This window comes from Thrips palmi, unplaced genomic scaffold (genome assembly GCF_012932325.1).
Source record: "Thrips palmi isolate BJ-2018 unplaced genomic scaffold, TpBJ-2018v1 HiC_scaffold_18, whole genome shotgun sequence".
NCBI classification, from domain to species: Eukaryota; Metazoa; Arthropoda; class Insecta; order Thysanoptera; family Thripidae; genus Thrips; species Thrips palmi.
Genome location: NW_023144627.1, coordinates 16,903,164 through 16,918,252, shown reverse-complemented (window position 1 = coordinate 16,918,252; position 15,089 = coordinate 16,903,164). Strand labels below are relative to the sequence as shown.

Sequence of the window (15,089 nt, the reverse complement as noted above, 5' to 3'; positions counted from 1 at the left end):
CTCGCAGGGGTTACCGGTGGCGGTCACCGCGGCCACAGCGCGACCGTAGCACCGTAGCAGGTCCGAGTCTGTCGCGCTGCTAATGACACGCAGTTCAAGGACTGTCTGCCTGTCGGTCAGCGCGTAGTCTTCCACTCATTCATTTTCACTCACGCCCTCGCCCTTTGCCGAGGCCGCGTTTCGTTTTCGGGCGTTTTCGGCCCAAATTTCGAGCGTCAGCCTTGACTGCGGTCATCGTGCAGCAGCCTCAGCCTCAGCCTCACCAACGCGGAGCTGCCGACGGCGGCCTCGCGTCTCCTGGCGCTGCCTGCCGTCGCCGCGCGGAGCTGGGTGTGGGTGAAGGACATTGGGCCCGACCTGCTCGACGCGCCGTGGCGTGGCGTGGCGTGGCGTGCCGTGCCGCACCGCGCTTCGTGGTGGCCACGGCACCGCAAGCCGCAGCCGCAACCGCCAGGAGCATCGCCACTGCACTGCTGGATTGCACACGCTTGCCGCTCGTGCACCGCTCGGGCCGCACCGCACTCGGCACCGCACGCTGCGACGGAAGCGACCGCGATGGCGTGTCACGCAATTTCTGGACGACATAGCCCGTCTCTCTCGCACTCATGGGGCTCTCCGTCAGGGTGCGAGAGAGACAGAGCGACAAATCGCTCGGCAGTCAGTCCTCCACCGGTGTGGTCTGGTCAATTGACCGCCCCTTCCCGCTCCTCGACACACTTGTCGCAAGCGCGGACGGCGAGGGCTTTCGGCGCCCGGCTTTCTCGGCTTTCGTTCAAGCGCTGGAGGCGAGGAGGCGAGCAGCACACTGATTGATACCGGGAGCCGTCTTCGTCGCTCTGTCTCCCTCGCACCTGTACGGGGCGCCCCATGAGTGCGAGAGAGACAGAGCGACGAAAACGACTCTCGGAATCAGTCTGCAGGCAGTTAGAAGCGCGACTGCGGCGATGGAGAGAAACGCGACATCCGGCCAGGCAGGCCAAGCCAGAAGCCAGGCAGGCCGCACGCGGACCCAAGAAATCCCGGCCTTTTTTTCACGATGATGTCCAAAACTCATCGAACGGCAACGAAAACAAACACTGCAAGTGTCTTGCCGTTCCGGCCAACGACCGCGCCACCGGCACAGCCTCGGCACAGGGCCGGAACGCGGGTCGTCGCTGGCGTCCACCTAATTGGGCAGTTCAGTTACGCTGCACAGTGCACTGCCGTGGCACTGCCGTGGCACTGGCGTGCCGCCACCGCCAGCGGCGCCAGCCAGAGCCAGGCCTCTCGCCGCTCTGCCCAGGCTCCGTCCCTCTCGCACTCGAGGGGCTTGCCGTCGGGGCGAGAGAGAGACACACAGTATTCGGAATCCGGCTGCAGACCGCCCACTAACGGACGGCTTCGGCAGCATGTGGTTTGCCTCCACGGTGTGTGTGTACGTGTGTGTGTGTGTGTGTGTGTGTGTGTGTGCGTGCGCGCGCGCGCAATTGCAACAGTGGAGGACCCACTCGTCGCCCCCAATCAATCCAGGACCAACCTGGCCTGCCCCCTTCCTCCTCCATAGAACTCGGCAAATCCGCACTTGTCGAAGGGACTTTTCCGAGCTTTCCTCCCCGGTCCCGCCCCTCGGCCTCGGCCCGCAATAACTTTCCGTGAAAATCTCTAAAGTTTCTCCCTGCCCCTGCCGCCGGTTCGCTGTGCTGCAGCTCGGCGGCGTGCACGCTCTTCCGAGAAAACTTGACAACGGAGCGTGGCAGCGTGGCAGGAGCGTAGCTAGAGCGTGGCGGGGCCGGGGCCGTGATCAGTGCTTCCCTGCCACGCCCCGCCACGCCCTGCCACGCCCTGCCATACGCCTTGCGGGTTTGCGTGAGCGAGGCCCGCCGCACGGCTGCACGAGACCTCCTGCAACAGCACCGCGCCGAACGACGAGAGGCCGCCGTCGGCCGCCGGTCGACGACGTGGACGCGGCCCGCGGGGGTTCGCGGTCGCGGCGTCGCGTTGCACAGAAGCGCCCGCACACCGCGCCCACACTGGAGGGCCGCCGCGCCGCCGGAAGGCTGCAGACCCCGGCTGGAGGCTGTCCAGAGACGCGCGGGGGGATGCACGGCGACAACACCGCGGGGCTGTTAAGTGTGGGCGGCTGGAGAGACTGCTGGAGAGACTGCTGGAGAGACGAGTGGAGAGAGCTTGCTGGAGATTGACTGACGGTGAGAGACTGCGGGAGAGGGACGCAGCGGTAACACGCGGTGCTTATGGTGTACACACCGCGGACACCGCGCACTGGCTACACGCAACACTCTATGACCCGACCCGACCCGGCAGGGCGCAGCCATGGCGCAGCCCAGCAGGCATGCAGTTAGCCAAGGCGTGGGATAGGCAGGGATAGTCTGCCTCGGAAACAGGCACAGAACTACGCCCGGGGCTGTGCCGCTGCGCCGCCAATAGTTTTCGGAGACAGCAGGGCCAAGTTAGCTTCGCATCCAGAGGGCCGAAGGCACAGTGGGCCAGAAGGCCGGTGGAGGCGGCCAAAACTCTAGACGCGTTTTGTGCTGCAGAGTCGCTAAATGGGACTTGAACCGAACGTATGACCCCACCAATGGACTCCTCATTCGGAGTGAAATCCATTGGTGGGGTCACACGTTCGGTTCGAGTCCCATTTAGCGACTCTGGAGCTCGAAACGCGTTCGGGATTTTGACCGCCTCCACGGTCTTCTGGCCCACTGTGAAAGGGCCGACGGGCCGAAGGGCGGTGCGCGTGGTCGGGCCGGGCCGCGCCCCGAGGCCACGGCAAGGCCCTCGCCGTCCTCGCCGTCCTCGCCGTCCTCGCCGTCCTCGCCGTGTCGAGTTGGCGCCGCCAAGTGAATCGCATTGAACTGCGCGCGTCCCGCCCTCGGAATCCCGGAACCCAATCACCGCGGGATGGGGCGGCGGATTGCACGTCGTTATCCCGCGACGCCTCGACGCTCCGCGGCGGTGGCGGTGGCGGTGGCGGCGCGCTGGTGTCCGCGTCAAGTTCGCTACCCGGCAGGGAAGCCCCGTCCCCCGTGAGCTGCCCGGGGTGGCGCGGCGTGGCGTCGGCCGGGGTGTGCTTCGCCGTGCTTCGCCGTGCTTGGCGGGTCCAAGGCCCGCGGGCTGCGATGGCCGAGTGGCCGTCAAGGCCGCCGTCAAGGTCGCGGTGACCGGGGCCGGGCTTAAACTGTCCGGAAATATAGATGGTCCCAGCTTAGCGCCGGCCCCCCGGTCCCCAGCGTCGCCCCAAGCGCTGGCGCCGGGCCAGGGCCAGGCTGCAGCAGCGCCCCGGCAGACGACTGATTCCGCGCACGGCGTGTCGTCCCTCTCACAACCACACGGGACGCCACCTGAGCGCGAGAGAGACAGAGAGAGCCCGCGCCAGCGCTCATTGTCCCCCAATCTTTAACAACGGCCGCCAATTAATATCGTGCAGGCCGGGCAGGTAGGCCGGCAGGCAGGCCTTCGCCTTCGCCTTCGCCTCCACCTTCCTTCCTTCCTCCCCTTCGGAGCGCGCAGCGCGCATAAACTCAGCATTAATTCCCCGTCGTTATGTTGCACAGACAGTTCTCGTCCGGCGCCTCAAATTGCGGCCCGCGATATAGAGAATGCTAATTTAAACCACACACGGCTGCGTCTTTCTGTGCGTGTGTGCGCGCGCGCGCGCGCGTGTGTGTGTGAAAGAGATGGAGGGGGGGGGGCGCCAGGCACGCTGCAAGCGCGAGGCCCCTGCGTGTCCGCGTGTGCCGTGTGTCTGTGTAGGTGTGAGCGCGACTGTGATACACACACACACACACTCACTCACACGGATGACACGGCCGCATAGCACACCCGCATTGTACTTGACAGTTGCAAAAACATATCCGCACGCCTAGTTTGTTAACCCGGTGGCGAGGCGCGGCAGCCGATGGCAGCCAACGACAGCCCAGCCCGCGCCGAGCGGCAATAGCGCGGCGCGGAGGCCGACCGAGTGTTACAATACAACACAACTCGCACAGCAGGCCGACTCCGAAGCGGTGCTCCGACTCTCTCGCACTCACGGCGCACAGTGGGCCAGAAGACCGGTGGAGGTGGCCAAAACTCTAGACGCGTTTTGAGCTCCAGAGTCGGTACACAGGATTCGAACCGAACATTTGACCCCACCAATGGATTGCTCTCCGAACGAGGAATCCATTGGTGGGGTCACATATTCGGTTCGAGTCCTGTGTAGCGACTCAGCAGCTCAAAACGCGTCTAGAGTTTTGGCCGCCTCCACTGGTCTTCTGGCCCACCGTGTGGCGCTCCCGCAGGCCGCAGCGGTGCGAGAGAGACGGCCTTTCGGAATCACGCTGCCGGCAACTTTTACACACTCGTTTCAAGGATCGGGACCACGGACCGCGGCGGCACGGCTGGCGGCGCGCGTTGGCGGCGGCGTGCGAATGGAAAAAGGGCAAAAAGGACTCGGTCTCTGCACTGCTCGCGTCTCGTCTCGTCTCGCCCGTCTCGCGTGCTGGGTTATCACACCTACCGCCACCAGCGCCAGGCCAGCCGGGCCGGCCGGCCAGGCCAGCCAGGCCAGCCAGGCACTGGGGCATCTAGTCGTGCTGCTGGAGGTGGCCAGGCAAGCGGCACAGCGGGGTGGGGCGGGGCGGGGCGGGGCGCTCACCTCACGTGAGCACGCTTGTCAAACCTGTTGCCGATGCTGATGACCCGGCCAACTCAAAAATAAGAAAAATTGGCCGCGGAGCTGCGAAGCCGCTGCAGCAGACTGCGAGTCGTTTTCGTCTCTCTCGCACTACGGGGCGTCCCGTACGGGTGCGAGAGAGACAGAGCGAGACTCCCAGTCTGCAGCGGCCGCGAAGGACTGTCGGACTGCCTCGGCGGACGCGGCGCGCACGTAGCGACGGAATGACCGCAGGAAACGAAAAACAAGGGGAAAAAAAGAAAGAAAAGTGGAGGGAAATATGAAAGGACGACGGACGGCGCGGCAGCGTGCATGCGAGGAAATCGGGAGAAAGATGGTAGGGCCAGGCCGTTCCCAAGAACAGGGCCCACTCGGCGAGCCGCACTGCCGCACTCGCGCGGGAATACTGAAAGAAAATGAGTTTTTGGGAAAATAATAAAATTATAAAATAATAATGAGAGAAATGGCCGGGCATTACCGGCCTGCTGGCCAACAAGGCGGCGGGGCACGCGGGCTCCGAGTTGAACCGGTCCAAAATAAGCCATCCAGCCTTGCCGGAGTCGCGGAGCCGCGACGCTGCACAGTGGGCCAGAAGACCGGTGGAGCGGCCAAAACTCTAGACGCGTTTGGAGCTCCAGAGTCGCTGAACAGGACTCGAACCGAACGGTGTGACCCCACCAATGGATTCCTCGTTCGGAGAGCAATCCATTGGTGGAGTCACACGTTCGGTTCGAGTCCCATTTAGCGAGTCTGCAGCCCAAAACGCGTCTAGAGCTTTGGCCGTCTCCACCGGTCTTCTGGCCCACTGTGCGCTGACCGAACCCCGCGTCGAGCCGATTTCGTCCTGGTCGCGGCGGCCGCACTGCTGGCGCCATTCTCGCGTCCGAAATGGAGAGGACAGAAAAACCGGGAGTCATTTGGTCGAATTGAAACAAGTAGTGGGTAACTCGCGGGCGAGTCTTGTGCCGCCGGCTCTCGTGACAGGTCTGCGAGTTGGGAGTTGGTGGTGGTGGGTGGTGGTGGTGGTGGTGGTGGGGGGGGGGGGGGGGGTAAGGTCACATGGAAGATAGGTCGGCGCAACCGAGATGCATGCTGGGAGACCGGGCAACTAATCCCTCCCTTAGGGGGGAGGGGGCGGGAGGACTGGAGCTTGAACCGCCAAGGCCAGGGGTGGATGAAAATATGGCACCCCTCACGTCAACTTTTCCATTGCCTCTCCGCGGCGCTCCGCTTTCATCAAGCCTCTCGCATTCTCTCCCAAATACCATTATCATATTGTTTTAATTCGCGCAGTTGAGATCAGGGCACCTCTCAGAAATCGCTTCCCGTGCATTTTTTTTCTGACTCACTGTCCTGAAGGTGAAGCCAAATTCATTTTTGGTCCTTATAACAAACAAGTCATAAGGTTCTAGTCAAAACGATGTCACTGGGGAAAATCCACAGTTTTCTTTTGTTGATTTAAATTGGCATATTTACAGCGTTCTCATTGCTTCATCGCGCGCATCGCTCGTGGCGGCGGCAAGCGGCAGCAAGCGGCAGCAAGCGGCAGCGGGGCCTGTCTCTGCACGCGGCAGCAAGCGGCACGCAGCCCACTTCACACAGCGCGCAGTCGACCGACAAGCAGCAAAGGGCTCATCTCGATGGACTGGAAACGACAGGCTGGCGCAGCGGGCGAACTGGGATAAGTGCGCCACGACCGAATTGCCCGCCTCATTGTCGAAGCATCCACCGCACAGTGGGCCGGAAGACCGGCGCCGGCGGCCAAAACTCTGGACGCGTTTTGAGCTCCAGAGTCGCTAAGCAGGACTCGAACCGAACGAGTGACCCCACCAATGGATTCCTCGTTCGGAGAGCAATCCATTGGTGGGGCCACCGAGGGTGTCACGTTCAGTTCGAGTCCCATTTAGCGACTCTGTAGCTCGCAGAACGCGTCAGGAATTTCGACCGCCTCCACCGGTCTTCTGGCCCACTTTGTACCGACGTGTGTTAATAGCAGTTGCTTGATTTTACATCATAGAAAATTTCATAAGATATATCGCCAAAAGTCACTTGTAAAGCCAGGGAAGTGATTCCCCACGGTGGATGGCGTTTGTTGCGATCGATTGGGTTGCCAAAGGCACCAATAAAAGAACCGGCCAACTGGAAGGGCTGCCGCCCCCGCACTGCTGCTCCGCCCCCGGCAACAAGTATCGCTGGAAGCGCTCCGAACCGCGGGTGGCCAAAACACTAGACGTGTTTTGAGCTCCAGTGTAGCTATTCCTCTTTCGGAGAGCAATCCATTGGTGGGGTCACACGTTCGGTTCGAGCCCCATTTAGCGACTCTGGAGCTCAAATCGCGTCTAAGGTTTTGGCCGCCTCCACCGGTCTTCTGGCCCACTGTGCGCCACGTCCGCCGCACCGGATCACCCACTCCTCCGCGCTTCAAAACAATCGTAAACGAATTTGTACAGGTCAACGGCTGTTCGCAACGTTCGCAAGGACGGGGGCCCTCGTCCGATTCGGGTTGCACCAACGAACTTGAGAGACAATTAGACTTGCAAATCCGCCTCGAAAATCGCGTCTGGGAGATGACGCGTGAAGGGGTGAACTACTCCTCCACTGCCTTCATCCCCAGGTTGTCTGGGAGGTGAATCGAAGAGAGGGGGAGATAGAGGGGGGAGAGAGACCAGAGCCACAGGCCGGTAGGTGCAAATGCCACTCGTGACTCGAGTTGTTTGATGGACCGGTGGGTGAAGTTTGACCACCCCGCCGTCAAATATCTCGCGAATGGAAATGTGGACTGGGAGACGCAACGAAAGCAATAAACCGACGGGGCGGCCCACGAGAGCGAGAGAGACAGCGAGTAGTCGAGTACCAACCTGAGGGAAGTCCTGTCCGAGCGAGAGCTTCTCGGAGCCATAGCCCAGGGAGCCTTCCTCTTGCACACAGTCACTGCACTGCACTCACACAGACACCACTGACACGGCACACACACTCACGCCCCGAAACTTGGAACCACATTAATGATGATCACCTCTGACACTTTCACGAGCGCACACACACACACACTGACACACTACACGTTTAGAGAGCGCGGGATGCGGCGCGCGTGCGTGCGGCCTCTGCACGGCGACTGGGACTGGCGTGTGCCGCGCTGCGCGTGCGGCACGGTGGACGCACCGGGCGTACCGGGCGTACCGGGCGGGCGTACCGCGGCGTGGCGTGGCGGCCGACTAGCCGACTGGTGCGGCGATGCCCCTTCCCTCCCAAGCGGTGCGCGTCGGGGGGCGTCTGGCCCGACACTGAACTCAACACCGGCGGCACAGCGCCGGGCAGCCCAGGGCAGCCACGAGGCGGCGCAACGCGCAGCGGCGGCAGCGGCCTCGGAGAGCGGCGGGGCCCTCCACACTCCACACGCAGCGGCCCGGCACCGCCTGCCTCTCTCGCACTCACGGGGCGCACCGTGCGGGAGTGCGGGTGCGAGAGAGACAGAGCGACGAAACGGACCTCCGGACTCCGGAACAGCAGTCCGAAACGCGAAACGCGCTGCCGGGCCACCATGATTGCGAAGCGGCCAGCTAATCCCTCTCCCTCACTCTCGCCACCACACACTTTCCATATGTCTCTCACGCACTCACACTCACACACACACACACACACATACACACACACACACACACACACACACACACGTGTATGTCCTCATCCCCCTCCACAAAAATAATTGCAGGGCCGGAAAAGTTAGTTCATGAGTGAAAAGCCACACGCTGCCCCTGCAAGCAGCCAAAAAGATGGGCCGCTGTGCCCCCTTGAGACCACCACTGGATCCGCCCTTGCATTCAAAGCAGGTGAAACAGGCGCGGATCGGTGCACGTGGCTCCACGGAAAATCCTTGGCGCTTGCCTAGTCAGCAGCCTCGCTCATCACGGCATCACGGCGTGTCTAGTCGGAAAGACGCTATCTCGCGCCATCAAAAGTTGCCGAGACTCGAAACCGCGTTCCGGTGCTGGCCGCCACCCCGCCACCCCGCCACCCGCAGCGATGCGACAGCCGCGAGCGTAGAGGCGCCGACCCCGAACCCTCAGGACCGGCGTTCGAATCCCTACATTGAGTCAGATATTGGCAACATGAATGATGTGTTTTTCGGGAGGTGACAACTTCCCGCCGCCGCAGACGCTGTCTTGTCTTCCGTTCGCAGCGGCGTGCCCGCCCAGCCGTGCCGTGTTGGGCTTGCGGCTGAGCTGCTTGACGCCTGCGAGCTGCGCGCCGCGCGCTGCGAGGGCACAGATAGCCTGCCGGCAAGACGGGGCACTCGGTGGCGTGGGGCCGCGCGGCGCCGCCTGCCCGCGTTTTGACGGGCGTCGGCTCGGGGTGGCTGGCTGCACAGTGCTTTCGTCGGCCTGTCTCTCTCGCACCCTTACGGGACGCCCCATGAGTGCGAGTGAGAAGGACCTCCCTTTGGTCGTCGGCAAGGGGCGTTGACTCTCGACCCGCGCAAGGAGCCTCGTGAGTCTCGTGGAGTGATTGAGACGACGCCGTGGCAGGCCATGCTGTGCCAGGCCGTGAACTGGAAGTGCTGAAAAGTGCCGATAGCAGCTCAGGGGTCGTGGCCTCCGTGTTCTTCAAAGCCCCGAAAAGCCGCGCCCCACCAGCGCCCCACCCGGCCCCACCAGGGCCCCGGCCGGTTCCGAACAGGCTTTTGCCGCTCTCTCTCTCTCTCTCTCTCTCTCTCTCTCTCTCTCTCTCTCTCTCTCTCTCTCTCTCTCTCTCTCTCGCACCCTTGCAGCCTTGCTGGGCGCCCCGTGAGTGCGAGAGAGACAGCGCGACGAAAGCACTGTTCGGCATCGTGCAGTCTCCGATTCCTCCCTCTCCTCCCAAGGGCGGCCTGCCCTGGTCCGCCCCCTATAAAGGGAGCTCTCTTCAATCGTGCTGTCCGGTGCTCTGCAAATTCCAGTCCACATATCGTTTGTAATATCCCCTTTGGCCTGGGCCAGACCGGCCGGCCAGGCCGAGGACCCCACCTATGGATTGCTCTCCGAACGAGGAATCCATTGGTTTGGTCATACGTTCTGTTGGAGTCCTGTTTAGCAACTCTGGATCTCAACGCGCGTCGAGAGTTTTTGCCGCCTCCACAGGTCTTCTGGCCCACTGTGGGCAGGTCGGGTCTGGCGGCGAAAGGAACACGGGGCGCGGAATTCGGAATAGAGCGGACTTGGCGAGGGCCGAGGCCGGAAAGAAAAGAATGGGGGATCCAAAACTGTGGTTGTTTCTTTCGTCGTGACTTCCACTTAGTAGGGCGCGAAGCGAATTCGAATGAGCAGCGAGCCGGCCAAATTAGGCTTCCAGTGCAGGGAGCAGGCAGCGCCTCGCGACCGCTTGCCGAGCTCAGGGCCAATCCCGGAGTCTTTCGCGGTTTCTCAAAGTTATCGCCGCGTCCGCGTTCGCAAGGCGTTCGCCTTCTTCGCGCCCGCGCCGCCAAAAGCCGAAACTTTCCATCCTCCACCCCGGCGGCCCGCCCTGCAGACTGATTCCGAAGCCGTTTTCGTTGCTCTGTCTCTCTCGCACTCTCGGGGCGTCGCGTACCGGTGCGAGAGAGACAGAGCGACGAAAACGGCGCTCGGAATCGGTCTGCTGGGACTGGGACGTCCCCCACGCAGGGCAGGACGAGCCGTCCCCAATCGGAGTGCGGGATGGGGGTGGAAAGGAGAGGGGAACGGGTTCATCAACAACTTCCAATTTTTAGCCAAGGACAGCTGACTTATTCTTTAATATACATGTACACAATTAATACATCTCTGGTTGATTCGCAACACAGAGCGTGTGCATAAGTAAGTTACCAGCAGAGGGTTTCAACACGCTTGACAAGACAAAGAAGAGGAGTATTAAATAAAATTTCAGTCAAAGCACAACTTTTTACAACAACATAAAAAGCACTCATGTCAAATAAAAGAAGAATTCAACTGATGCTAACATAAACCAAGGGTTTCCTAATCATGAAAGTCATTTGGTAGTTGGTGGATGACACGACTAGCAAAAACATGAACAAAACCTGTTCATTTTGGGCTCAACAAATACTGGATACACTTCAGACTCAATTATTGTAAACATAATGTTTTCAAATAAGAATATGAAACAAGATTTTAAAAAAAAGACTATCTAATTTAAATCTACCAGGTATGACCACTCAGAGAATTTAAGGAAGGCAATTTAAAAGAAAGTATAAATGGCTGCATAAATGATTTGATTATCCAATAAAAAAAGAGTTAAAACTAATGAATTAGAAATGGGAAAATTTTCACTTAGTAGCATGAAAGCAAGTAATGCAGCAGTCTCCAAAAAGTGAACCAGTTTTAACTAATGTTGCTGCACTACCATCTAAATTGAGTATAAAACACAAGCTCTGTGTGCTCCGTGAAGTATACTACAGCAATGGAGTGGAAGTGAAAACATATAGTACAACAGTCGGGTGACGACTCCCCAGCAATAACTTCTAAAAAGGTAACACAGAGCCATTCTGTCCTCGAAGAAGATAAATGTCTATCAATTCACAACATTCGTATGAAAGTGGTAGAGTATGTTTTCTTCTTGTGGGACAGTACAAGCCAATAATTAAACTTACCAAAGAGATAAAACAGTGAATGCAACCCAATGAAGACATATACTAGCATGGGTTTGTTTGCACTAAAATACCACATATTAACAGGTACATATCATTAAAGAATACATCTAGGCAGCATATTATAATGAAGTCTGCGAACAAATTTGTGCAAAAATTCAATGGTGTAGAAAGCGGTATCTGACATTGATCTTCACTAAAGACATCATGAAAGCGCATGCGCAACACAAGTATATGAATAACAGTACATAAATGTAGTTAAGGAGAGTACCAATAAAATTAGTCTTAAAGCACTATCACAAAGCAGCCACTTCTCCTGATCAGCAGTTACAACAACTGTCATATCTGATTTAATATGGACAGTAAGATAACTCATAATAACTGTACAGAATAATTTAATAATTATCTATACAAAGTGGTTCAATTTCCTGCAGCTTTGGTCAACACTCAGCCTACAAAAATATTTTGAAAGGCTTTGACTAAACCATACTTTTTCAGCCCAGAGTACTCTTGATGATTAAAATACACTAATAATAAAATACCCTAGATTAGTTCGAGTTACATTTAGAATAATGTTTACCTTTAAGGGTATGTACAGAGCGGACACAAAGTTTACACTGAAGACAAGAGTAATGACATGCCAAAAGTCTTACGAAAAAGAGGAAATTTGTAAGTGAAACATGTTGAGGGCTTCACAAATGTCGTGATGCAAATTTTAAATACAGCCAAAATACATAGCTAACATCATGTGAGTTGTATAAATAATCATCATAGCTAATATAACATGATACAAGTTTACATGGATATGAATCCAGTCGAAATGCTTGGCATAAAATAGTTCAAGGTACTTAAATTGTAATTTTAGAAATTGAAGGAATACTTAATTTTCACAGTGAAGACTTAATAAATCTGATAAACTTCTGACAAGTACAATTGACAAATTCCTTGATTAGTAAGGTAACAAATTTTCAAGCCAAAAACATCTATTTGACCTCAAATTGAAATAATTTTAAAAGTTCATTCATATATAACAAGAGGTCTCAAATAGAAGATTAACTATTCTATTTAAGAAGATGGATACCAAGCAGGCCAGAGGCAACTTTACAAACAACTTATTTACCATATTATGCATTCACAGTAATAAAAATAATAACAATAACAGTAATAATAAAAATGTAGTGATAGTAATAATAATGTGCATCATACAAACAGAGCCCCCTGTAATTGAACAAAGTCAACGCGCACAGCGAAAATAATTTATTGTGAACATCACATACACACAACACAATTACATTTAATTGTGCTAGCTAGCCTGCAAGGCTAGCAGAAACAGAAATTGTTGTTCATGTATTGTTGCCGGCACAAAGCCCATTATAATCAAGCTGACCCATCAGTGGATGCGGTCAGTAAGGATCAATAGAGTCAATGCTCGAAGTATGGAATGTTGCAGATACAGTTGCAAGGCGGAGTTTGTTCTCATGAGGATAAAGGAACCATTCTTGTAGGAGTGGTTGGCTTCAGGTCCATTGTCTGGCATACCCAACTTGCAATTTCAACTCTCTCTTGGTCTGCCTTTTTGATCCACTCATGGTTCTAAAACAAGAAAACAAAACAAGAATTACCCCAAGTAATAAGGTGAAACTTTGTAAACAAACAAGTATTGGACCTGTACCATGAGAGATTTGAGATCTGCTCGTTCCTCTGGGTTCTTTTTGAGACAGCGTTCGACAAAGTCTTTGAAAGCATCAGAAAACAGTCCTGCTGGGAGCTTAGGAGGCGGCTCATTCACAATGTAGTCTAATAACTCAAATATTGCCATCGGTCTAGGACCATTGCTAGAGCTACTGCCACTACCTGTGAAACATAAAATGCAGGTATTACAGTAAGACAGACAAGAAACCAGTTCAGCTTAAACAAATTTGTACTCACTGTTGTTATTAGGTGGGGTTCCTGCAATTTCTTCTATATTACCACTGACTGTCCCAAATATGGCAGCAAGTGTTTTAGCATCAGCAGGTGGAATAGGGTACATTCCAATGGCCATTTCAACCAATGATAAGCCAAGAGACCAAATGTCAGACTGGACTGAATAATGAGTTCCCTGCAATCGTTCCGGCTGTAAAAAGATGAGAAAAAATAAATATAGGGTAATATATTCTAAATAAGACATTATATTCACACTATGAGTCAAAGGAAACTGGAAAACTTACCGCCATATAACTTCTTGTGCCAACAAAGGAATTTGCCATTGAGTCAATGAGTTGACCAGAAACACCAAAATCACATATCTTGATTTCTCCAGCGCTATTGACAAGAATGTTGCTAGGCTTAACATCTCTATGCATTATAGCATGCTTGTCCCGTAAATAGCTTAGGCCCTTCAAAACCTGTCATAACAATAAAAATTTAAGTGAAAAGAATCTTGATGTGCACACCAGAAAATGTGAACAAGAAGTTTGAACCAATCATCTTATATGCCTACCGCTAAGGTAATACTGCCAAGTATGGGTTCAGGTATGCGGCCAGCTTTCTTCAAGATAAGATCAAGAGAGCCACCATCCATGTACTCCATGCAAATGCTTATCTCTCCATCACTGTAACAAACATTGATTACAGACATAAGAAGAGGGGAAAATTATGAGAAAAAGACAAAAGAAATCTTCAAGAACTGAAAACGAGTACTAACTAATAACATCTCTTACCTGTAAAATGCTCCATAGAACCCTACAATATGAGGAAAATTGCATTGATGGAGAACTTTCAACTCTCTGATAATTTGCTTCTTGATGGCTGGCTTTACTTCAAGATGAATTAACTGTGGCAAGTGAAACAGGGGATTTAAAAAAAGAACTCAAAACATCAAAGGGAAGGATCTAATTGCTTTGCGCAAACGCTCACCTTTCTTGCCATGATATAACCACTCTTTTTATGCCTGACTTTCATGACAACTCCACCATTTCCGGCACCCAGTTCCCCTAATTTTTCCAGGTCATCATCTGTGAGCTCACCAATAGTGGACTTTTGGCATAGGAAATTTTCTAAACGTTTTTTCTCAGTGTCATTCATATTGAGCTCTTCAATGCGCTCTTGTATATTATCAATCGAAGATTGACCAGAGCTGGAAAAAAACAAAAACAAAATAAAAATTCCATGAACGAAAATACCTTTAAAGGCAGGAGAAAACAATGGAGGGAAAGGAATGATTGACTTCAGTTCACTTGTAATCATGGGTATCTTAACCTCGGTGGATTTCTTAGAATAAAAACCATAACAAATGAGGGTTTTAAGTGCCATACTAATTCTCAAAAACATGAAAACAACTGGTTTGAGAGGAGAAGAAAAACAAAATTGATGCTTTTTGATTGAGCCATGTCTAGAGAAGAGTTTTTGTAACTATTCAGATAATGAACCAACAGGTACGTGAGTTCTTTATTTTGACACCATTTCAAATATAATCCACTCACTCGTTTTCAGACTGCGGAGTTAGAGCCAAGGGTTCCAAAGAACCAGGACGCAACGTTAAATTAAGTTTATTCTTCGACATTTCGATAATAAACACTTCTTTCAAAGATGAGGTTATCAAGAATCTGCAGACGCTAGTTTTGACTCCGTACCAAACTCTGTACAAGAGGGCCCAGGTCAGATTCCTGTGCGAGGCTAGGATGCCAGTATCGAATACGAATATGAATGAAAGACCCTAAAGCAGAAAAGCGTCGATCCTGTATGAGAAATCAGGTTTTTCTTCTGCTTATTCTGGAACTCCGGCACAACGCAATAACTAGATTTGTGAGCAAGTGTTAATATTTTGACCCTTCTTGACCGTGGTCAAGATGTTCGATCAAT

The 15,089-nt window shown here is 54.2% G+C and overlaps 2 protein-coding genes across 2 annotated transcripts in view; both read right to left on the bottom strand.

The window, feature by feature from the left end:
* Positions 1-7,811, bottom strand: part of LOC117645109 (gonadotropin-releasing hormone II receptor-like) — a 36,419-nt gene extending 28,608 nt beyond the window's left edge. The window contains exon 1 of the mRNA XM_034385026.1: positions 7,510-7,811. The gene's annotated coding sequence lies outside the window, so the exon portion shown is untranslated. The remainder of the gene's footprint in view (positions 1-7,509) is intronic.
* Positions 7,812-10,367: 2,556 nt separating this feature from the next.
* On the bottom strand, positions 10,368-14,880 carry LOC117645021 (dual specificity mitogen-activated protein kinase kinase dSOR1). The gene is made up of 8 exons (XM_034384895.1): positions 14,711-14,880; positions 14,145-14,364; positions 13,949-14,061; positions 13,729-13,840; positions 13,457-13,633; positions 13,176-13,362; positions 12,919-13,100; positions 10,368-12,839 (listed from the first exon to the last, which is right to left on the bottom strand). Exons 1-8 carry the CDS (start codon positions 14,788-14,790, stop codon positions 12,723-12,725), a joined length of 1,188 nt encoding a protein of 395 aa, XP_034240786.1. The 5' UTR covers positions 14,791-14,880; the 3' UTR covers positions 10,368-12,722.
* Positions 14,881-15,089: the final 209 nt, after the last annotated feature.